Source organism: Ceratotherium simum, chromosome 5 (genome assembly GCF_057802395.1).
Source record: "Ceratotherium simum simum isolate JZ-2026a chromosome 5, ASM5780239v1, whole genome shotgun sequence".
Classification (NCBI taxonomy): Eukaryota; Metazoa; Chordata; class Mammalia; order Perissodactyla; family Rhinocerotidae; genus Ceratotherium; species Ceratotherium simum.
The window spans coordinates 77,620,895-77,643,463 of record NC_141904.1 but is presented as its reverse complement, the minus strand read 5'-3'; the positions used below and the strand labels follow the sequence as shown (position 1 = coordinate 77,643,463).

Genomic DNA, 22,569 nt, shown 5'->3' with positions numbered 1-22,569 from the left:
AAGTGAGGCTGTTTGAGGTTTTGAAGCATAACTTCACAAGCTTCAGAGTACAGGCAAGCATACAGTGAAAATTTTACAATTTGTTTCCTTCTATGACTTTTGGTTATATACATGGAAGTCATTCTCATAGTTATATTTTTCACTATTGGTGGCAATTATTAGGGTTTTAGCAGGTGATAATCATGTTCTTTTCCTTGATTTGTGTTTAGAAACAAATGAGAAATAAGATACAGGAGTCAGACAGATAGAATCAAACTATCAGCTTTATTACTGATAAAACTGATTGGAAAGCAGGGCTTAGGTGTGCAGCCACAATGGTTTCCTTGGATCATTATGATTAGGTTCAATGCTAGTGCTAGAAAACTCAAAATAACAGAGGCATAAATGAGGGAGAGACTATTTTTCACCTAAAAGTCTAGAGGTGTCAGATCAGGACTGGTAGAGGGTTCCACAGTATACAGTTCTCAGATGCCTTTCAATTTTGTTGATTTGCTACGTGTGGCTTCTTTTTCCAAAGTCATCTCGGGGTCTAGGATGGATGCTCCAGCTCTGGCCATCATGTATACATTCTAGCCAATAGGAAGAAAGAGGAGGATAAGGGAGGGATGTCTCAATTTAAGGACACACCATTTGTGCTTATATCCCATTAGCTAGAACATAGTCACTTAGCCACATCTAACCAGGAAAAGTGCCCAGTTTTTAGCTGGGTAGTCATGTACCCAGTTAAAAACTGGGAATTCTAATATCGAATGGGAGAAAACGTATTACTGGACAACTTGTAGTCTCTGCCACATTCCTGAGTTAAACTTACGCAGCCCGGCAGAGGCAGAGCTAGACAACCACCGGCCTCCCCTATAGTGCAGGGCAAGCTGCTTACCAGAGATGTACCTCGGGGATAAGCTGCTTGTAAGAGGGGAACCCAGAAGGGCTGAGCCAAACATGCTCAGTTCCTTCTCATTCGCACCCACTGAGAGAGGCCGGACGTGTTTCTCCTATACTTTTCCTTTCCTAACTGATGTCTGGTTTTTCTGAGTGACAGTACAGTGAACTGTCATAAGGCAGGAAAGCAGCACACGATTTGGCACCACAATAACAAGGTTTTCTTAGTTTCCCATTATCTAGCCTTTCTTTGTCTTCACTGTCCATTAGATTAAGAAATCTTCCTGAATAATCATATGAGAGTTCTTCTTCTGGCAAAATGTCTTTGGCTGCAAAAAGTGCCAACTTTGGTACCATTGAGTCAATTCGGACAGGAATCATCAACAGGTTTGGCTCACAAGAATGATTAAGGAATCTTCCAATATTTCCTATATGGGCAGGATCAACAAATGTTTCTATTACCTGCCCATTATAAACATGTTCCCTGACGGCTATAATGTAATTCAAATCGTGTACAGTTTGTAATTGAATTCTTCTCTGTACTTCGGAGAATCCTAAAACCTCGCCAGCATATTCACAGACAAACCGTCCTTTTGGTATAAATTCCAAGGTACGAAGTCCCCAGCCTTTTTTATCTGTCTTGAACACCTGGAGGTGGAATTGCAGACCCTGCTGGACTACTCTGTTCCTGCACTGGTCACTGCACTGGCACAGGACACTGCATTCAAACACTGGCTCGGCACACTTGGCTTCGGACCCTATGTGTCTGAGGCATGAATTACCATCATAGTTCTCCTCGCGACGGAGACAGGAGCAAGAACCAGGGAGGCAGGGAGTTTTGAGACAACTGCATCCAGGAAAGGTTATTTGAGTGGGATCAATGTCTGTTCCGGGTCCAGCTACATGATCAGGAGTATACTGCAAAAAGTAGAAATAATGTAAGTCAGCATGACATGTCACGTATTTCATATACATTTAAAGCAGCTTTTGGCTGAGACACTTCCTAATTCCAACATATATAAAAATAGAACAAACCTGACAAACATATTAAAATATTGTCTGAAAATATATCTCTCCAATTTAAAAAATAAAATTATTTTTTAGATTTAAAATTCTATGGTTTCATTTTAGATATAAGGATAACAATAGGAAAATATGTATTTTTTTTCCTCTTAGAAATTGAAAGCTATGTAACCATTTCATTTCCCTCTTAGCTTTGGATGTGAGGAAAATCAGCGCTGAATTTATTTTCTGAATGCAGTTAAGTGTTCTCTCCTTGGCTTTTGATCTCCTTTACATTTATCTGATAATATGTACATAGTTTTATTGTGAGTTACCTCAGATCCTTTTTGGGGATAAGAAAGTCATAAATGATAAATCAATGAAAAATGGCCTTTGTAAGAGAGTCTTCTGTTTATTTTTTTAAAGAATTTTTTATGTGAAGATTATTTAAATTCTTAAATAGTCTCTCATGTTTTAAAAAATACTATTACCTTATAGTTCTATTTGAGTCTTCACAATGTCAAAACAGGCATTTGGCCAAAAAATTACAGACAGAATTCCAAAAAATGTATTTGCTACATATATATTAATAGATACTTAAATTTATTGTAGATATATTGTATACATGTAAGAAATCCTGTTCTTATTAAATGAGAAAGAGATAATATGAAAAAGTTTCTCAGTCTTTTAAATGTACCTGTATTTTCAAAATGTTACATTTATAAAATGTTACAGGAAAAAAAGTCCTAAGTCTAAAATCTCTGTGTGAAGCCTGACCTCTGGTTATTTCCTTATGGGCATAATGAAGCTTATTTTTTTTTTTTTTAAAGATTTTATTTATTTTATTTTTTCCCCCCAAAGCCCCAGTAGATAGTTGTATGTCATAGCTGCACATCCTTCTAGTTGCTGTATGTGGGACTTGGCCTCAGGATGGACGGAGAAGTGGTGCCTCGATGCGCACCCGGGATCCGAACCCGGGCCACCAGCATTGCAGCGCGCGCACTTAACCACCAAGCCACAGGGCCGGCCCTGAAGCTTATTTTCAAACGCTGAAGATTATAGTGTCTCTCATGAGCCCAGCATATTTTCTTATGTGTAGAATAATTCTTTTTTTCTTTGCAGGGAAAGATTCGCCCTGAGCTAACATCTTTGCCAATTTTCCTCGTTTTTTTTTACTCCCCAAAGCCCTAGTGCATGGTGGTATATCCCGCTTGAAAGTCTTTCTAGTTCTTCTATGTGAGCTGCCACCACAGCATGGCAACTGACAGACAGGTGGTGTGGTTCTGCGACTGGGAAAGGAATCCAGGCCGCCGAAGCAGTGAGAGCGCTGAACTTTAACCACTAGGCCATCAGGGCTGGCTCAGAATAATTCTTGCTTATACGGAATCTAATTCATTTATTCATACTTGCTTTGTTCCAAAAAGGATTTAATGAGGCTTACAAAGCAGTAAGATAAATGAACAATGGTAAGAAAAGCAAGGCAAAGGGGAAAATGAGAGCAAGCTAATCGAGCAAACTTAGTAGTAGAAGTAGTGGACATCTGGCTCTGCCTGAGAGCAACCACTTCCAAGAGGGAAATACAATTACATGTATGGTTTGCACTGTCCATAAGGAACAATCTCACTGTTCAGAAGCGTTGACTTTTTCCAATATGGAGACTGGAGAGAAATTTCACCAATGTGTCCATCCTACACCATTCTTTTCCAGGAAGCAGTTTCATGGGCTGTTTTTCATTTCGTTCATCTGTGACCCAATAATGGCTGTTGGCACACTGCCACAGCACAGTCAGCAAAAGCAGTTCTGAGGGACCAGTTGCACAGTCTTTAATTCAGGGACAGATTTTAGAGTATCTAGAGGAATGTTCCAACCTCATATCTTTCAGTCAATCTTCCATTAATATTGTGTCTCCTGGCCAAGCTTTAGAAAGGTATTGAACAGCATGTAGTTAAACTCCCTGTGGAGGCCTCGGTGGAGCTATGCAGTTGGGTGTAAAACCCCATACTTGAAAAAACACTGAGCTGGAGGGAAGGACTGACATCTTCTTGTGAAAGTTGAGGAGGATGATGAGTGGGAGTACCTGCGAGGGAAGGCCAACACTGCTTAAAAAGTGATTTGGGGGTGGAAAGCAGAAATAGCTTCTCTTGTTTGTGTCATTTCTTCCAGCTTTACCTTAGCAGAGATGTCCTAAAGGGATAAAGGAGGGCTTAGAAAAAGATGCCCTATCAGTCAAATTCAATGACTGCTGTCTTGTACAGAATCTGTCTCCAGCTTTTAAGTCATCGCTGAAATGTAAATGGTTATCGAGACGTTTTAAGAAGCGCTTGTAAAATGAAGATTTTACTATCTCTTTGTTAAACTTTTCATGAAGAATTCTTTTAAATTGTTCTTAAATTTGTCTCTTAAATTTGTTCTTAAAGGCACACATATTTTTAATGTACTATAGAAATCACTAAACTCGAAAGTGATTTTTTTGACACAGATAACTCCTTTTAAAATCAAGTCTGACTTAACTGCAGTTTTCTAACCTTGTGGAACTTATTTGCATGTGGATAGGTTTGGAAAAATACTTCTATTTGCTTATTTTTACTTATACATTTAAAAAAGATTTTGGAGAACCTAGTGAGATATATATATACGTATTTTAATTCTGTAATTTAAACTTGATGTACAATCTAAGATCCTCTAGAGACTTAGATTACAAATGGTAGCTAATTCCAAATGAGCTGCAGACACCTTCCAAAGGATAATAGAGACGTCTGGATAAAATTTTCTGTTTAAAGAGAATATTTTTTTTTCCCTTCATGGGTGTAATCATTGACCCTGATACCAATAATCATCACAAATCATTTTATGTCTATATGTTTTCATTTTTCTCCTCCATATAAGGTTAGTAAAATACCATTCCAGAAAGATATTTTACTTGACTTAGAAAAATGGCTATACTAAAGAATAATCTTTTAAAAACCATGGTCTAATTTAACGTACGATTATGTAATTATCCATCTTTTCAGATATTTAACTACATATTGAAAAATTATTTATTCTTCTCAGAAATAATCTGTCATTGACCTGACATTCTATTCAAATATTGATATGCGATGCAAACTGTTAAACTTTAAGTATCCTTGAAAGCTAATGGAAAGCTTGTTACAAATTGGGAGTCAGTTGACCTGAGTGTAAATGCTCCCAATTTGTAACACTCTTTCCATAGTCTCTAACCTACTTCCAGGTACAAAGCCGAGGACCAAACTGATCTCAAAAGGGTGTTACCCTGAGGATTTTTGTACCTACTCTAACCCAGCAAGAGATCAAAGCTTGGGGGATGCGACCATAAAGGACATATGTTTTCACTTGCACAGCATCCATTCCTTTTCTTCTGATAAAAGCACCCCCAACTCATCACAGGGGAACTCTTCCCACTCTTGTCTCAGTGGTTTGGATAGGGGTACAGGTTGGACAGTGACCTAAGCCAGATCAACGAAACATAATTCTGGAACTTCAGCTGAAACAATTAGGGAAGAGGCATTCTCTTTCCACTGGGGCTGCTAAACTCTAGAGTTCACCCGGCATTCCCAAATTCTGCCACACACCTAAGACCTATTGAGTGTGTAGCCAACCACAGGAAAGGGGAACGGGGGGGTGCTACACCTACCACAGAGGTAGGTGGTAGAAAGAAATATCTGATGACACCATTAGAGTTCTTGGATCCAGACATTCCTATAGTTACCACTCTGGGACTTTGGTGTTATGTGAGGCAATTCGTTCCCTTTTTGCTTGAGTCAGTTTGTGATGTATTTATGTTTCTTGCAAACAAACAAGTCTTGACTGATATACCCAGAGTGGAAGCTGAGAATGGTGCCAGGAAATGGCTAAAATTTAGTCAAAGATATAAATGGCCAATGAGCAATAAGGTCTCCAAGTGGGAGGTGGGACTGGAGCAGGGTACAGGAGGCCATACAGGAAAACTGACTGTGGCCTGGAACACTGGACAAGCGCTGGAGAACTTCTGAATGTAGAATATGGAATGTTCTAAACAAGACACATACAGAGCCAGGCTCTTACTAGCATTGTGACTTAGGGCAAGTGACTTGCTAAACTTTGGGTTAGCAACTATAAAACAGTGAAAAGTTTGACAGAAAACTTGAGACAATTTTTTTTATAAAAAAAATTTGGCTTCTTATTTACCCAAGAAACCAAAATGGAAACAGGAGACAGCATGTTGAAGAGCAAATATACCTCCTTGGCTATTCTCATCCACAATTTCTCCCTTCTCTGAACTAGACCTGCACTTATATTAATAGCATGAACTTTGGGATCTAAATGGCATAGACTGTAGGACTCTCTAGTTATACTAAATGTGTAGGTCTTGTCTTTCTAACAAATATATGTCTCAAGGAAAGGCATGATCATGAGGTCTGGGTGTGGTATGGTGGTACGGGTGGGGTTCCTATCCAGAGTTCTAGGCACAGAGCAGGCACTCAGGAACTATCTTTTGATTGACTGATTGCAGCTCTTGATAACTTCTGATTAGTAGTATGACTTTTGGGAGTCACACTCTGTATTGAAGCCCCAGAAACTAAAGTATGACACTGCATAATATTCTGAGCTTAAAACCTAGGCCTTGATTCTGAATTTCAAGGAAGTGCTGTGAAAATCTTCATTCCTTTTTTAGTTATTTTGAAACACCAGCTACAAGAATATTTGTACTTGGCCTCTAGCCCCATGAGTTTGTTTTTGCTCCAAGCAGCCATTAGGAGACTGTGAGCCAGATAATTCTTGTCAAGGCCAAGTTGAAATCTTAAAAAGGATGTCTGAAGCTGGTTTCACTGACCTGAAAAATAGTTAGATCCATCTTAGCTCAAAATCAATTAGTTTATTTTCTACTTGGCTTTCAACACTGATGGCATTACGATATGCTTGTTTCCAATCTGAACATTTGAACATTCTTCTTGCCTTTTCACACAGTACCCCAAAGCAAACTAGACACAAAGTTATTTTTACCTTGAGTTTTACCATGCCTGAATTCTTACCTGTGCATTTGCCTGTGAAGGCAAGGTTTGGGGCAAGCAAGCTGTTTTGACCTTTTATAAGACCGGTTTTGTGCTTCATGAAGATATGGAAGCACACTAGTTGAAGGCACTTTTAGGCTTGTCATTTAAATGTTTCGAGCATGTTTTATCTTCTTAGTAAGACTATAAGCTCCTTGAGGAAGGAATCTTGTCTTCTTTCTGAAACTCTAACTCTACCCAGAGGTGTGCATATAGCCAGGCAGCTAGAACACTGTGGGACCGAGTCTTAGACTCCTGATTTTCATTTATGCCCATCAACTCCAGGTATAAGGATCAATCCACAAGGCTTCCTTCCCCTGCTTTTTATAGCAACCAAGTGCTTTCTATATGCTCTTATAAACTCAAGGGCAGGAATTGCATGTTGTCACCATTTTATCTTCTATGCCTAGCTTAACATGGTGCCCAGCACATTACAGGCACTCAATGATTTGTTGAATAAAGAAAACATATATCAGTTGTTTTTGACATTCAGCAGTTTGGTCTTGAATAAACTTTTAGGGATCAGTGTTTAATTTGGTGCTAGCCAACCATATTATTAACCATAAACTGCCTATGGCAGTTTGAGGAATAACAACCATTTCTGACATTAATATCCTGCTCTACTCTTTGAAAATTGCTATTGAATCTATTGTCTCGTCTGATCCTCACAACAAACCTAGGAAGGACAGACAAGACTCAATACTGATAATGGATGTGAAAAGGGCTATAAATTTTTATTTTCATTTTGCAGATGAAGAAACAGGCTCTGAGACATAGCTAAGATGGCTAAGTCCTGAACCTAGCTCTCCTACCTCCAGGTCCAGTGCTCTTTCCATTCCAACATCCTTGATTTTTGGGCTTTTTTTTTCGTTAGGCCTTATTCCTTAGGCAACATGCAGGCCAAGGTCAGAGGAGTGAGAAACTTAGTGCAGGAAGGGCTTTGAGGTATTAACAGTAATGAACTTTATTGAGTTCTTTCAGCAAACCAGGAACTGTATTTTACTTGTAATTCTCAAACCAATCCGGAGACAAGTACTATTATTTTAATTGCACTTGGGAGAACTTTAAGGCTTAGCTGAGGCTAGTTTATATTGCCCAACAGCTCATCCGCAGCATGAGGGAGACCTCAACTAAGTCTGTCTCTAGGAGCTAAGATCCGTTAGTAGGCCTCATGCCTTATTTTACATATGAGTCACCTAAGACCGGAGAGCCTAGTGATTTGCCCGAAATCCCTCCATGAACTATGGGATCAGAAAGAGGACAAAAAGACAGGTTCTCAGGGCTCTTTGCACGGGACCTCACGAAACCTGTAGTTTTGCCCTTCAGGGAACTGCCAGTCTATGGGCAGAAAAGAAAAATACTCTTGTTAAGGTCATTACGGAGGATTAATAGAAAAAGACCGAAACCTGTGCATTTAAGAGCTATTCTCGCGCGCGCAAATAGCTGTGCGATAGCGTAAGTAAAAAGATGGCGAATTTTGGAGACAACCCGCAGTATTAGAGTCTTCCACAGAAGTACGACCACCTGGGTAGCTGCACAGCCAACCCTGGCGGGCACCTAGCCAGGCACCCTACTTGGAAGAGCGCCAGCCCCGCCCCGGGAGCTGCGCGCGCAGCGCTCGTGACCGTCTACCGCCGCCCGGTACAGAGGGTGCCGGCCCCGCCCTCGGGGGCCGCGCGCAGTATTCTCCGCGGCCGAGCCCCGCCCCCTACCTGGAAGGGCTCTGGCCCCTGCCCCGGGGGCCACGCGCTCACAGGCAAGTTCTCCAGGCCGCGCGCGACATCCAGCTGCTGGGTCGGGGCCTCACCTTTCTCCTCAGACGCTGCCATCCCGCAAGGCCAGTTGTCCACGGCTTTAGCGGACATTGCGCCCAGTCACGATGCGCCTACCACCTAGGCGATCTTAAGCCTCGCAGAGGATGCCGGGAGTCGTGGATCCCGCGGCCCCGCCGCCTCATGGGAGTCGTAGTTGTTTTCTCTCCTTTCAAGAGTGGCTGTGAGGGCGTCTTCTCCGTTGACCCTCAGCTTTCCTTGAGTTTTTGGTCTGGCTCCCTATTTGTTGGAGCCACATACACAACAAATAATGCAAAACCTTGTAAGGTACGGACAAAGCTTTGGGAACACAAAATGAAGTGCTTTAATTTTTCCTGTGACCCTCAGGGAGGGCTTTGGAGGCCGGGTTATTTGTCCAGGTGTCTGAGGGCTTAGAAGTTTGCTGGAGTGGGGGAAGGGCGGGCTCTAAGCTGAGGGGGAAATGCACACCGGTTTCTAAAGATCTGAAACTTGCGTGGAAGTTGGATGACGTGTGATAGGGTTTGCGGTCAGGCGGCCCAATAGCCTTATAGGTCGCCGCAAGGAATGCGTGTTGTCTACACCCGCTCCGTGATTGAGGTATCTGTTCCTTATCGGCTTCCCCTTCCTTCGAAAAACAAACCCTGCTCCGGCAAAGGATTCTGATAACCTCGAAATTGCTGAATCCAGTGGAATATTTTCAACCTTACCAAGGCTCTCTGACCCGATTGTCCTGCTGCTTCTACTTGAAACCTTCTCTCCTCGCAGCTTCTGCGGGCCCCTGCCCTGGATGCGCTTCTCTCTTGCAAAATGTGCTTAGTATCCTTTTGTCCTTCTGCCTGACTCTGAAATGAGGGTGGATGTCACTCGGGTTTCTGCCCCGGGCCCTTTTCTCACATTCTCTGGGCTTCCTCAGTAATAGCATCTGCTCCCGTGGCTTCAGATGCTGTTGTAAAGTAGTAGGTCGTCAGTCTCCAGCCCAGAAGTTATGGATATCCGATTTGGATATCCACTTAGCTCCGGTTATGGATATCCAACCAATTGTTGGACATTTCTACTTTCTGCCTTATATGCGCCTCAAGCTCAAAATGACCTGAGTTGACTTATTCTTCTGCAAATCTTCCTTTTCTCTTTTAAAATGAACTGGGAGAATAATTTATCCATGATCTCCAGAGTTACCAAAGCAACAAACCAAAGCATTTCCCTGTGTTCCTTCCTCTGCTTAGACCTCCATAGCTAAGAACTTCCTGGTCAAATCTTGTTGATTCTACTTTCATAATGTTTTTCCTTTTCATTTCTTCTTACTTAGTCTCAGGATGTCTTTCCTTGCTTCGGCTCTTGAAGCAATTTTTTTCAAGTCTAACGTTCTCCATACCCCCACATCACCCTTACTGCTGCTTCAACAGTGACGTTTTGAGGGTGCACATCCAATTATTATATTGCACTGTTTAAAATCCTGTGTTTGCTCCATGTTTCTCTCAAAGTCCACCTTCTCAGTCCTGGCTTATGAGGCCCTTAAAGATCCAGACCCTATTTATTTGGTCTCTGTTTTGCACCTCTTGTTGTATTTACGTTTTTCTCAACAAGCTGTGCTACTTGGGCCTCTGCCTTTGTTCTCATTGTTCCTGTGTCTCCAGTGTGTTTTCCCCATACTGTCTGTAGACTCAGCTCAAGGGTCCCCTTCTCTACATCCTTCCTGGCCCTGTATCTGTAGCATTGGTTACCCTTTTCTTTGTGCTCCCATTTTACTAGATAAGCCATTTCTTATTGTCCCTGCAACTTTTTAGTATACTCACAGGCAAAGCCTTCCTATTGAAGTCATAAAAATTATATACACATGGGAAGAGACAGAGAGGAACATTTTATTTTAGCTTAAATAATCTTGGTACATTTATTTGCAAGTCTTTTGATATAGAGCCAAGGTGGTTTTTTTTTTTGTGTGTGTGTGTATGGATCTACTGATTAGAATTCCATGTCATGCTTACTCTGAGTTCCAGTTTGGGTGTCTTCAAAGTAGGGCAGGAACTAGAAAATAGTGAAGCAATCTGAGTTCATGATAAGTTTTTTTCACGCAGTCTTGTATACTTTTCTTACACCCACTTCAGTGGCAAAACATTTTTTAATGACTTGACTATTTTTCAAGTCTTTCTGGAGTGCTTCACTTAAGTTTTCCTAAAGGAGAGAAACTCTTCACACTGATAGTTCATCATCATTTCCTCAGATAAATATTGTAAGTTATACCTGGCATTAATAGTGTCCTAGTTTAGGTTGCTATAACAGAATACCATAGGCACAGTGACTTAAAGAACAAACGTTTATTTCTCACAGTTCTGGAGGCTGGAAGTCAGAGATCAGGGTGCCAGTGTAGTCGGGATCTTGGTGAAAGCCCTCTTCCTGGTTCGCAGATGGCTGTCTTCTCATTGTATCCTTACGTGGGGGAAACAGAAGGGGCTAGTTCTCTTCCTCTTCTTATAAGGATAATAATCCCACCCTAGGGGCTCCACCCTCATGACCTAATTACCTCCCAAAGGCCCTACTTGCAAATATCATCACATTAGGGCTTCAATATATGAACTTTAGAGGGATATAAACATTCAGTCTGTAGCAAATAGGTTTGGGAATAGACATTCAGATCAGGCTTATAATGTGTAGCCATAAGCAGGTAATAAAGTCACTTAGTTTTGCACTGAAGTACACATGTCTAATATAAAAACCCATTTTTGAGAGCAGGTTTAGATGGGAAGATAGAAAGTTGATTCTATGTAGAAAAGTACCAAAGACTAAGGGGGCTTAGGATCTGGAATCAGACATGCCTACGTTCATGGTTCTACTTGGCCAGTTTCTCACCATGGGCAACAATTGCTAACATTCATCGAGTTATTATTATGTGCCAGACACCATTTAAGAACTTTACATGCACTAGTTCATTTAATTTCCAAAATAAGTTTCTTGAAACCTTATTGAAATGACCCACTAAGGGTCGTTTTAGATTCAACTAAACGTTCAGACTCATAGGACTCTCATAGGCCACGCTTGGCTTTAGGTTCACTTTGAAGGTCATGGGATAGGAGCCACAGCCTGCCAGCAGAGAGGCTTCAGATGTTCTTCTATGGGAATAGTGCATGCAGCTGTCACATAGCAGGTCACAATGTTGCTTTGGAGCATTCTTCTTTGTCTTCCCAGAGGACGGCTCAAGTGCAAGAAGAGATCCCCATTCATAGGGTGTGGGAGCATCCTGAATTAGAAACCTTACACCCCATAGGAGCCATAGGCTTTACGGTTGTCACCTAGTAAATATTTTATGACATGGCTGTGCACTTGCTCTTACTTAAAAAAGGAGATAGTCACCCCTGTAATACAATGGGCTATAGTATAATTAAGGGATGTAAGGAAGGTTCAGGTGAAGTGCTATGAAACCACCAGAGAGAAAGATGACTTCTAGCCGGGGAGATTAGGCAAAGCTTCATGGAGAATGGGCTATTTGCCATAGGCCTTGAAGACTGGATAGGGTTTAGGAAAGGGCGTTCCAGGCAGACAGAACAGCAGGAGCAAAGGAATAAAGAGAAAGGTGAGTATAGGAAAGGGTAATTTCAGATTGGCTGGAGATCATGTTCTTTTCATTTTTCAGGAATTGTAAATAATGAAGAAATTTTGCAGATATCCAAAGAACAGCTGTGCTTTCATTGTAAGAAAGTTTTTGAACAGTGATTACATGCACAGTGCTACGTTTACCAGTTTGGGGAATGTACCCCTGAAGAGGACATAGTGCCTGAGGAGAGCTTCCAATCTAGTAAACGAATAACTGTGTACATCCAGAAATTAGTAAGAAGTGTAAGAATGTTAAGAAGAAAGAATTTAAGAGCAATGAGGAGAACCACGCTCCTGTATTTGTAGATTACTATGCTGTTTTGATTTTTTGACTCTTTCTTGGTAATATTGTATGCCCTTTGGAAAAATGTTTTGAAAGATCTGTTTTTTTTTTCTGAAGCTGTCAGTGACAGTTCTTCCAGAATAAGATATTCAGTTCATGTCAGCCCTTCAGTTTAATTTGTTTTTATCTTGCTGGCAAAGGATCCAAAAATATTTTATATAGTGTGAGATTAAAATAATGAGAGGATGTTTGCAGGCTGATATAACCAATCTTCAGAGTGCCAAGCAGTCAGTTTTCCGTCTTTTCCAGGTCTAAAAACCTATCTTATTTTCTCTAAATACCTGCTCTTCACTGAACAGGAGCCTAGATCTTCAAAATTTCTTCTGAAAGCCATAATAGCTACATGGTGAAAAAAAGTGTATCCCTGGACATTTATGAGTTGCCCAAATTGACTTCTATAAATAAGCCTTGGACCTGAATATTACATTGATTATTCAGATTTCTTTTGGCTTTTTCACTGGCGTGAGAGAAATTAATCTGAGCAATAATAAGGAAAAATATTAATGAAAAAGAAAATAATACAATATAGTAAAACTAACATTCTATAGGTTCAATTATATTTTGCTAAATTATGGGGTATGACTATTATGACCTTCTCATTTTTTTAACAGATGACCTTTAATTGAGATATTTTTCATATGTGTTTTTGTCAGTGTTTTAATGAAGTTCTGCATGATTTTGTATTCATAATCCGTTCTTGTATCAAAGCTCACTAGCATAGTTAATCTGAGATATACTTTCTAGTCAGTGATGAAAGGTCTAAAGTCAGCAGAAGTTATATATTTGTTGGTTTTAAAGACAGCATGAATAGAATAGTTTGGAACATCTTAGCTTTCCAACAATAATTGTCACGACTAAGATATTACATAGGCCTAGTATAAGCACTGAACCCTCTCATCAAATAAGATTGTGTAAATGAAATCATTTTGAAGAGAACAAAGCATGGTAGTTGATACTTTTGGGGGTTTCTGCTTAACTTGTTGACAGTTTCCCTTCTGAGAACATGCCAGCCCCCACACTGCTCATCCCATGCGGTGGGCTCACTGGCATTCATGTTTATATTACACAACCCCTAAGTCTTGGCCCATGCTTTGGACCTCTGGATGCACACCTGATGCAAGCTAGGCCAATCAGATTCTCTTGATGAGTAGTTGAGACCAAAAAACAGCTAAAACTGTAGCTATAGTTTAGGAGCTGAGAGGTAGCTTTCTTTGGTATATTGATGGAGAAGCAGAGAAAAGTCAGTCTTCCAAGAGAGAAATAAAGCAGACAAGTGACAAGGAGAGAGGACTCAGTTCCTGACATCTATCCATTTCTGGTTCTGATCCCTTTGTGATTCACATGACATATTTGTATTCTTATAACAAATTCTTCCTTTGGGTTTAGGTTAAGTCAGTGTGGTTTCTGTTACTTTAGTCAAAGAGTTTTGACCAGTGAAGGTACCATGCACATTTATGATGGCATTATTATTACCATTATTATTATTAGAAAGTGTGGGCTGGATAATCAGCTGCTATGCCCTGTTACAGAAGTTAGTTGATGTCTATGAATTTTTGTTCATTTTAAAAGTTGGTAAGCTGTATTTTTTTTAACACTTTGCCTTTCTGATGCGTCTTCACTAAAGAATGCCTCCCCAAAATAATATGAATAGAAATTTACATCAAAAAGTAGTAAAAAATATGAAATTTCTATCTAGTAGAGGGGATAATAATACAGTAATAATAGCTAATAGCTATATTGCACATAATACCTGCCCAGTGTTGTAAAAAGATAGCAAAATACAAAGTAAATGGGATGGAAAAAATGTTTTTTTAGTAGCTGAAATTTTACATCCAAGTGTGTGGCATGTGGATCATTTTGCAATAAGAAAAAAATATGCCAATTGATTAAAATAACTTGAGAGTTGTGTTTCACAAAATAATGATTCTGTGTTATTCATGCTTTCCAAAAGACAGTAGTTTATGTTTTTGTGTTTAGACTGCTAGTAATATGTTTTCAGCAGAATAAAAAAATTGCATCTTATCCTATGTTGTTCTCATTGCATTGAAGTTTAATGAAATCTATAATTACCCTTGTTGATATGACAACAAAAAACATCAAGATATAATCACAATCAGAATATTGTTAGGGTAATACTTTAATTGTAAAGTAAATATCCAGGATTAATGATTATAGAATAATAACTCATAATGGTATGCAGTCAAATGGGGATTGTTTGATAATAGGTGAAGAGGTGAAAGAAGAGAATTGTGTATTTATTTAACCTGAAATGTCACTAACAAGGAATTAATTTCCCTCATCAAAGACATATCAAATTTATTACCAGATGTGTTCAAATACTATTACCAAGGCTGGGAGAACAGACTTGCTTTGTTTGTAGCTTGATCATGAAAGGCACAGCCTTTCAAGGAGTTATTCACACAGTTTCATTTTGACTTGGGAAGGAAGCTTTGCATTATTACCTAGAAGGATACCACCTATAAGTAGAATGCCATGATTTTTACAAAGTACTAGATCTTCCTTCTCATTTATAAAAAGGCACATGGGCCGGCCTCTTCTACTTGTAGTTTTGAAAGCAAAGATGTGTATCCTTTGAAGTTTAGTCATAAATGTCCTGTTCCAGAGAAATCTACGCAGAACATTTAAGCCCAGGTCTACGAGGGTCTACAGGATAATTTCACCAGATACCCCGAAGTATCAGCAGAGATTGGAATTCTTCTTGGGGCTCACATTAAACTTCAGCTTCTTATAATTCTACGTTCCTGCAACTTTCTAGACCCCAATCAGCATTTTCACTCTGGTAGCTTTCCAGCTCCATTTCTGGTGTTTAGAAGGAGAAAGGAAATGAAACCAAGGAAACAAAAAGACTAATGCAAAGAATTCTGCTCAAGTGCCCAAGACTAACTTGGTTAAAGTATCTCTGGAAAAATGTTGATGTTTTATTCTTATTTTTAGATATTTCAACCAGGAAAAATTTGGTGTGAGAAGAATTCTACAGAGGAAAAGGCCCTTTTCTTTTTCATTATCTCAGTAAGTATTAATGTGTTAAAGTCAACGTCATTGCTGTGAGTAGGTGGATCTTTAGGTATGAATTGAGGAGTACTGTGGAGACTGTTTTTCTCTCTCCACACTTCTAGTTCAAAAAGACCCTCCCCAAATCCTACTGCAGTGCCTGAAATCCCCATCCTTAGAACTTCTCGCATTTGTGGTAAACATTGCTTTCTCCCTGCAGTGCTCTTTTATTTTTTTTTATTGAGGTAACATTGGTTTATAAAATTATCTAAATTTCAGGTGTAGACTACATCATGTTCACCACCCAAAGACTAATTACCATCCATCACCATACACATGTGCCCAGTCACCCCTTTTATGTTGCTCCCTCCCCTTTTCACCTCTGGTAACTACCAATCTAATTTCTATATCTATATGTTTATTTGTTTGTTGTTGTTTTTATCTTCTATTTATGAGTGAGATCATACGGTATTTGACTTTCTCCCTCTGACTTGTTTCCCTTAGCATAATACCCTCAAGGTCCATCCATGTTGTTGCAAATGGCAAGATTTCATCTTTTTTATGGCTGAGTAGTTTTCCATTGTATATATATACAACATTGTATATAATGTACGTTGTATATAATGTATACATTGTATACATACAATGTATGTATATATACAATATCTTCTTTATCCATTTGTCCCTTGATAGGTACTTAGGTTATTGTGCCTATAAGAGTGGCTGTTGTGAACGTAAGGGTGCATATATCTTGATGCATTCGTGTTTTCATGTTCTTTGGATAAATACCCAGCAGTGGAATAGCTGGATCGTATGGTAGTTCTATTCTTAACTTTTTGAGGAATCTCCATACTGTTTTCCATAGTGGCTGTACCAGTTTGCACTCCCACCAGCAGTGTATGAGAGTTCCCTTTTCTCCACATCCTCTCCAACACTTATTATTTCTTGTCTTGTTAATTATAGCCATTCTGACAGGCTTGAGGTGATATCTCATTGTAGTTTTGATTTGCATTTCCCTAATAATTAGTGACGTTGAACATCTTTCATGTGCCCGTTGGCCATCTGTATATCTTCTTTGGAAAAATGTCTGTTCAGATCTTTTGCCCATTTTTTAATTGGGTTGTTAGTTTTTTTGTTGTTGAGATGTATGAGTTCTTTATATATTTTGGATATTAACCCCTTATCAGATATATGGTTTGCAAATATCTTCTCCCAATTGTCAGGATGTCCTTTTGTTTTGTTGATAGTTTCCTTTGCTGTGCAGAAGCTTTTGAGTTTGATGTAGTCCCATTTGTTTATTCTTTCTTTTGTTTCCCTTGCATGGTCAGATGTGGTATTTGAAAATGTGCTGCTGAGAATGATGTCAAAGAGTGCAGTGCTCTTTTAGAACTCCAGTATTCCTGGGGGTGAAAAAGTGATAAATACATGTATGTTTTATCATATTGCTTTCCTTCTTGATAATGAGATACCTTGGGCAGCCTGAGAACTTAGGGAAATTGGTGAGGAGGAGGAAAAAAATGCCGGACAGATCAAATGAACATTTATTAAGCACTTACTGTATTCTCTAGCAATGTCCAAAAATTTCTATGATGATGAAAATATTCTGTACCTATGCTGTTCAGTACAGTAGCCACCAGCCACATGTGACTATTGATTACTTGAAATATGGCTAGTGTGACTGAAGAACTAAATTTTAAATTTTATTAATTTTAATTAATTAAAATAACCACATATAGCTAGTGGCTACTGTATTGGACAGCACATTTCTAGACTCTATACTAAATACTACATACATTTCTTATTTAATCTTCACAATAGTTCCATCAAGTAGGCGATATTATCTCTACTGCACAAGATCTTGGAACTGAAGTTCATATAAATTAAGTCATTTGTTTCATGTACCCCACATGTATGAGTGGTAGAGTGAGATTTGGGTCCAGGTCTGAAACTCTGCTTCTCTGAAGACAAAGTTTCTCACTGTTTGTGTTGCCAAGCCTTAGCCATATTCAGAGACTGCCTTCTTCTGGCCACTGTGGAGGAAATAAAGGATTAGAAATCATGAAATTAAAAAATACATACAATTTTTCATCTTATATGAAAGTACAGTAATTTATGTAGTGAAATACATTATGTAATTTGAAAGAGGTTTTTCTTAAGGGCTGTGCCATTGGGCTTTGTAAAAATAATCAGGGTAATTAGTCTGCTTCAAAAGAAATCCTGATCTCACTGCTAGGTATCAATCCTGGAGCATGACTACTGAGAACAGTCTATTAGGCTTCTGAGATCTCTGCCTTATGACAATTAACTGTTATTACTATAATTTTACTAATTTTGAGTTACCTGAGAAAGGGGGCTGAATAATAGAAATCTATTGCATATATGAGTGTGTCTCTTTCTCTTGGTAGTAATGAAAATGCAGAGAAAATCATCAATTAATTTGTGAATGGCCATAGAAGTGATTTCTAGTTCTACTCTCTTTATTTTTTAGGCATTTTTAATAAGTAAATGGAGGCAACAAATTGCTTTATTCCTGTGCCACTCAGGAGAGGCAAAATAGGTGGCTCCTTGAACTCCAGAACTTTCCGCTTCAGAATGGAAGGCCAGAAGGTTATTTTTATGGGAGACCAAACTTTCTTTGCAATAGTGGAAGGGTTTTTTTCAGTGTCATTCTAACTCTTCCACTTTCAGTCATATGTTATAATTACACTATGTGGTTAATGAATGACTGGTCGTATCTTGCAGCTCTGAATTCGCTTCTCTGATCCTGATTCTAGCTTTAATCTCTTCAGTTGGAAAGTCTCACCTTTCATTTAGCTGTTCCTTTGTAATTTTAATTTGCAGTTTTTTTTTAGTCAAATATTTTCAACCTATTTGCTTAAGTAAAGTTTCAGCTCTGGAAGATTAAATTTCATGTTCTGGAATTCACCTGTGAGCTCAGCTTAGAAGAACATTGAATATAATTTGTTTTTTAACAGAGCCTGGAAATTACAGGGCTGATGACACAGGAAACCATTTCTTACTGGAGGTGAAATATGTGAGTCTTCTCTTCACCTCTTAGCAAATTAAATAAAGTTTTCCCCAAAGTGGATTTTTTCGTTTTTACTTGGTAAATTAAATAAGAAGTTCAGATGATGCTTTCCAGACCCTAGATTTTGTAGGTATTTGCTGCTGGGACTTTTGCCTTAATGAAGTCTGGCAGTACCTCTTCAGATGAGACAACAAATTTTATCTAACCTTTGCTCTGGCACTGAGTCCAGCCCTCCACTCTAGGTCTGGCTTTCAAACACAAAGGGAAAATACAAAGTATAGCCAACTTGGTGATGACAGCTGGTGGGAAAAACAATCATCCGTTCCAGTTGACAGTGTCCCCTGGAAACAGACCAGGAGTTGAATCAAATATAATATATTGCCTCATCTTATAGATGCCTTCAGATTAGTTGGAATTTTAATTTCTGACTTACCTACCTTATTTCCACTTCTTGGAGGAAGCCCCTTCTTGTCACACACTGTGGCATCCACATATTCCTGGATAAGACCAACATCAAAGTGGATATTCCACCACACAAAGTGCCTTACATTTAACCAATGCCTTGTAGACATGTTATTTGTTTCAGCCTGTGTGTATTTTTAAACCAGAAATGATCATGGGCAGATCATGTATATTCTAGGGCAAATGATCATCTTAGAGATATTACCATCCAATACTTTATTTTTTCCTCCATTCAAAACAATATTTGTGCTAATTAATAATAGATAAGGAAAAATTTATTTTAGATGATTAAATTTACAGTTGAACAATTGGAATTTTATTCCAAACCATCTGGAGTAAATCATATTTTAAGTCTATTTTTGCAATTAATTAGTTGTTTCAATTCTTTGGTTTTGTTTTTTAGCAAGCAAATGAATCTATGGCAGATCTTAAACATAGGTAGTTATTGGAAGCAGCCTTATATCTAAAGAAACACTATAGGGCCGGCCCTGTGGCTTGGTGGTTAAGTGCGCGCGCTGCGATGCTGGTGGCCCGGGTTCGGATCCCGGGTGCGCATCGAGGCACCACTTCTCCGTTCATCCTGAGGCCGAGTCCCGCATACAGCAACTAGAAGGATGTGCAGCTACGACATACAACTATCCACTGGGGCTTTGGGGGGAAAAAATAAAATAAATAAAATCTTTAAAAAAAAAAAATAAATAAAAATAAAGAAACACTATATTAGGATGGGGTGAGGTAGGTGAAGAGATGTGAGAGTGACATCAACCGTAAAGGACAAGAGCATTTCTTGCTTCCCTTTTTGGAAAATGTCTGGAATTCCTGGCAATTTGATTTTCAACTTTGTACCTGGAAACTTAGTTTTGTATTTCCCCAAAGGTCAGTATAAAGAACCCATTTTCTGCCAAGGGCCAATCAAACAGGAGCATGGGATCAATGAAAGAGGTGTTAAAAAGCTACTTCATTTTCTTCCCTTGGAGAAATATAAAATGTTTATTCTCTGTACATAGAACCAAGTTATCTGTTATTCACTGCAAACCTTTTCTGGAACAAAGTGAGGCATAAATTATTTATTTTGCATTATGAAATAAAGTAAAAAGAAGAAGGAGAGAGGAAGGCACTTTAGAGTAAATCAGAATGGGAGAGAAATGCATAAGGAGACAAAGATCTGTATCTGTATCTATATCCAAATCTATGTCTATAGATATAGATATATCTATATATAGATCTCTCTTTCTATATAAATATAGATTTGGTATAGATAAATCTATCTACCTATGTATCTATGTATCTATCTATGTATCTATCTATCTGCCTACCTACCTACCTACCTACCCACTCACCTATCTATCTAGAGAGATATTGATTTAGAGCAGGAAGAGGGAAAGAAAGAAAACATCTGGATTATTTATAAATAAAGAGTTTGTGTCTCTGGTAATGGTTTGTCCTATTATTAACCTGGGACTACTATCAAGGTGTTAACATATCTTAAAATTTCCCATTGAAATTCTTGATTTTATTTGTCACTTAACAATTGAGTATATTGAGAATTTACTACTTGCAAGACACTGTGATGGGTTATGGGGAATAATTATAATATTTGGTGAGCACATACTATATGCCAGACATGGGACAAAGCCTTTTTTTGGTGAGGAAGATTAGCCCTGAGCTAACATCCATTGCCAATCCTCCTCTTTTTGCTGAGGAAGATTGGCTCTGGGCTAACATCCGTGCCCATCTTCCTCTACTTTATATGTGGGACGCCTCCCACAGCATGGCTTGATAAGAGGTGCATAGGTCCATGCCTGGAATCTGAACCTGCAAATCCTGGGCCGTGGAAGCGGAGCACGTGAACTTAATCACTACGCCACTGGGCTGGCCCTGGGACAAAGCCTTTTATGTGGGTTATTTTGTTTAATCCTTACAATAATTCTGTGAAGTAGGAGCCATTGCCACCTCTCCTCACTACATATTATATGTAGAAAAAATAAGATGTAGAGAAGTTAAAGCTGATAATTTTTTTTAAAGTGTCTTGATTTTTCCTGATTTCTGTTGTGTAAATATACCTACCATTGCCTATTTCAAGCTACCATCAGTTTAACAATTGGCTTGCAAAATTTCTGCATATGAAACTATTGGTAAGAGCGGGTATCTCCCAGTAGGGGAGATAAGACCAACTAGAAAATAAGAAGAATCATCTAAAGTAGCATAGAAGGTTAGAACAGAGAAACATTTTCATTTAGCTGTTTTCCTGTATTTTAATTTGCACTTAAAGAAGGCTCTGTGATGGGGACGTTTAAATAGTGTTTTGAGGAACGGGTAAGATTTGAAGATGTGGAATTAGGGACAGAGGAGCTGGAGGGGATGGGAAAAGCGTGAGTAGCCACTGTTCAATGTTATCTATCTTCTCATTCTTTTTTTGTGTGTGAGGAAGATCAGCCCTGTGCTAACATCTGCCAATCCTCGTCTTTTTTTTTTTTTTTTTTGCTGAAGAAGACTGGCCCTGGGCTAACATCCATGCCCCTCTTCCTCCACTTTATGTGGGACGCCACCACAGGATGGCTTGCCAAGCAGTGTGTCGGTGTGCACCCGGGATCCAAACTGGCGAACCCTGGGCCACCACAGTGGAGCGCATGCACCTAACTGCTTGCGCCACCGGGCTGGCCCCTGCCGCCACATCTTCTCATTCTTAAAATGTGCTTTTGGCTCTGAAGCAGCAATATCCTAATGGTCCACAAGGTGGTGGGATAACTCTATGCTTTTCTCCACTTAAATAAAAATGATAAAATCCCTATTTTACATAAATTGGACAGGAAGTTTTTCTCTGTTGAAATAAGGAAAGAGTTCAAAAATGCCTGTAGGAATTGTTTTTTTTTTCTTTTTTTTGTGAGGAAGATCAGCCCTGAGCTAACATCTATGCCAATCCTCCTCTTTTTGCTGAGGAAGACCGGCCCTGAGCTAACATCTATTGCCAATCCTCTTCCTTTTTTTCCCTTTCTCTCCTCAGAGCCCCAGTAGATAGTTGTATGTCATAGTTGCACATCCTTCTTAGTGGCTGTATGTGGGACGCCGCCTCAGCATGGCTGAACAAGTGGTGCATCGGTGTGCGCCCGGGATCCGAACCCGGGCCGCCAGTAGTGGAGCAAGCACACTTAACTGCTAAGCCATGGGGCTGGCCCCAGCCTGTAGGAATTGTGATGAGGAGTTTCAGAGAAATGCTTCCTTTTGCCATGATGTGCTAGATTATATACAGTCTAAGAAAAATTCACGTTAAAGGTATAACTTGAGTAGGTATGGAATTCTAAGGTGACTGAGTGAATAAATTTGTCAAAGATGTATAGCACTGTCCAGAGATACTAAACTTGGGGACTTGTTGTATTTGTGTCAGAGTTAAGAATTTGGTATGTTTAAATTTCACTG

The 22,569-nt window shown here is 39.2% G+C and overlaps 1 protein-coding gene and 1 long non-coding RNA gene across 4 annotated transcripts in view; one reads left to right on the top strand and one right to left on the bottom strand.

The window, feature by feature from the left end:
- Positions 1–245: 245 nt before the first annotated feature.
- On the bottom strand, positions 246–8,794 carry LOC101393273 (histone-lysine N-methyltransferase SETMAR). Its single transcript, XM_004442417.3, has 2 exons — positions 8,642–8,794; positions 246–1,797 (listed from the first exon to the last, which is right to left on the bottom strand). The coding sequence occupies exons 1-2, from the start codon at positions 8,792–8,794 to the stop codon at positions 1,009–1,011; spliced, it is 942 nt and encodes a 313-aa protein (XP_004442474.2). The 3' UTR covers positions 246–1,008.
- A 12-nt stretch (positions 8,795–8,806) lies between these two features.
- LOC147917093 (uncharacterized) overlaps positions 8,807–22,569 on the top strand; it is a 91,892-nt gene continuing 78,129 nt past the window's right edge. For 2 of the 3 annotated variants that reach the window (XR_015552260.1, XR_015552259.1), the window contains exons 1-2: positions 8,807–9,028; positions 15,606–15,680. This is a non-coding gene — a long non-coding RNA (uncharacterized LOC147917093). Of the gene's footprint in view, positions 9,029–15,605; positions 15,681–18,637; positions 19,409–22,569 lie in introns of those variants that run through there. The other variant, XR_015552258.1, reaches the window with a different exon arrangement.

Coding starts and splice junctions, on each gene's coding strand:
- LOC101393273 (XM_004442417.3), bottom strand. CDS start 8,794: ATGTCCGCTAAAGCCGTGGACAACTGGCCTTGCGGGATGGCAGCGTCT. Junction 1,798..8,641: donor AGGGGCCAGAGCCCTTCCAG/GTAGGGGGCGGG, acceptor TACTTTTTGCAG/TATACTCCTGATCATGTAGC.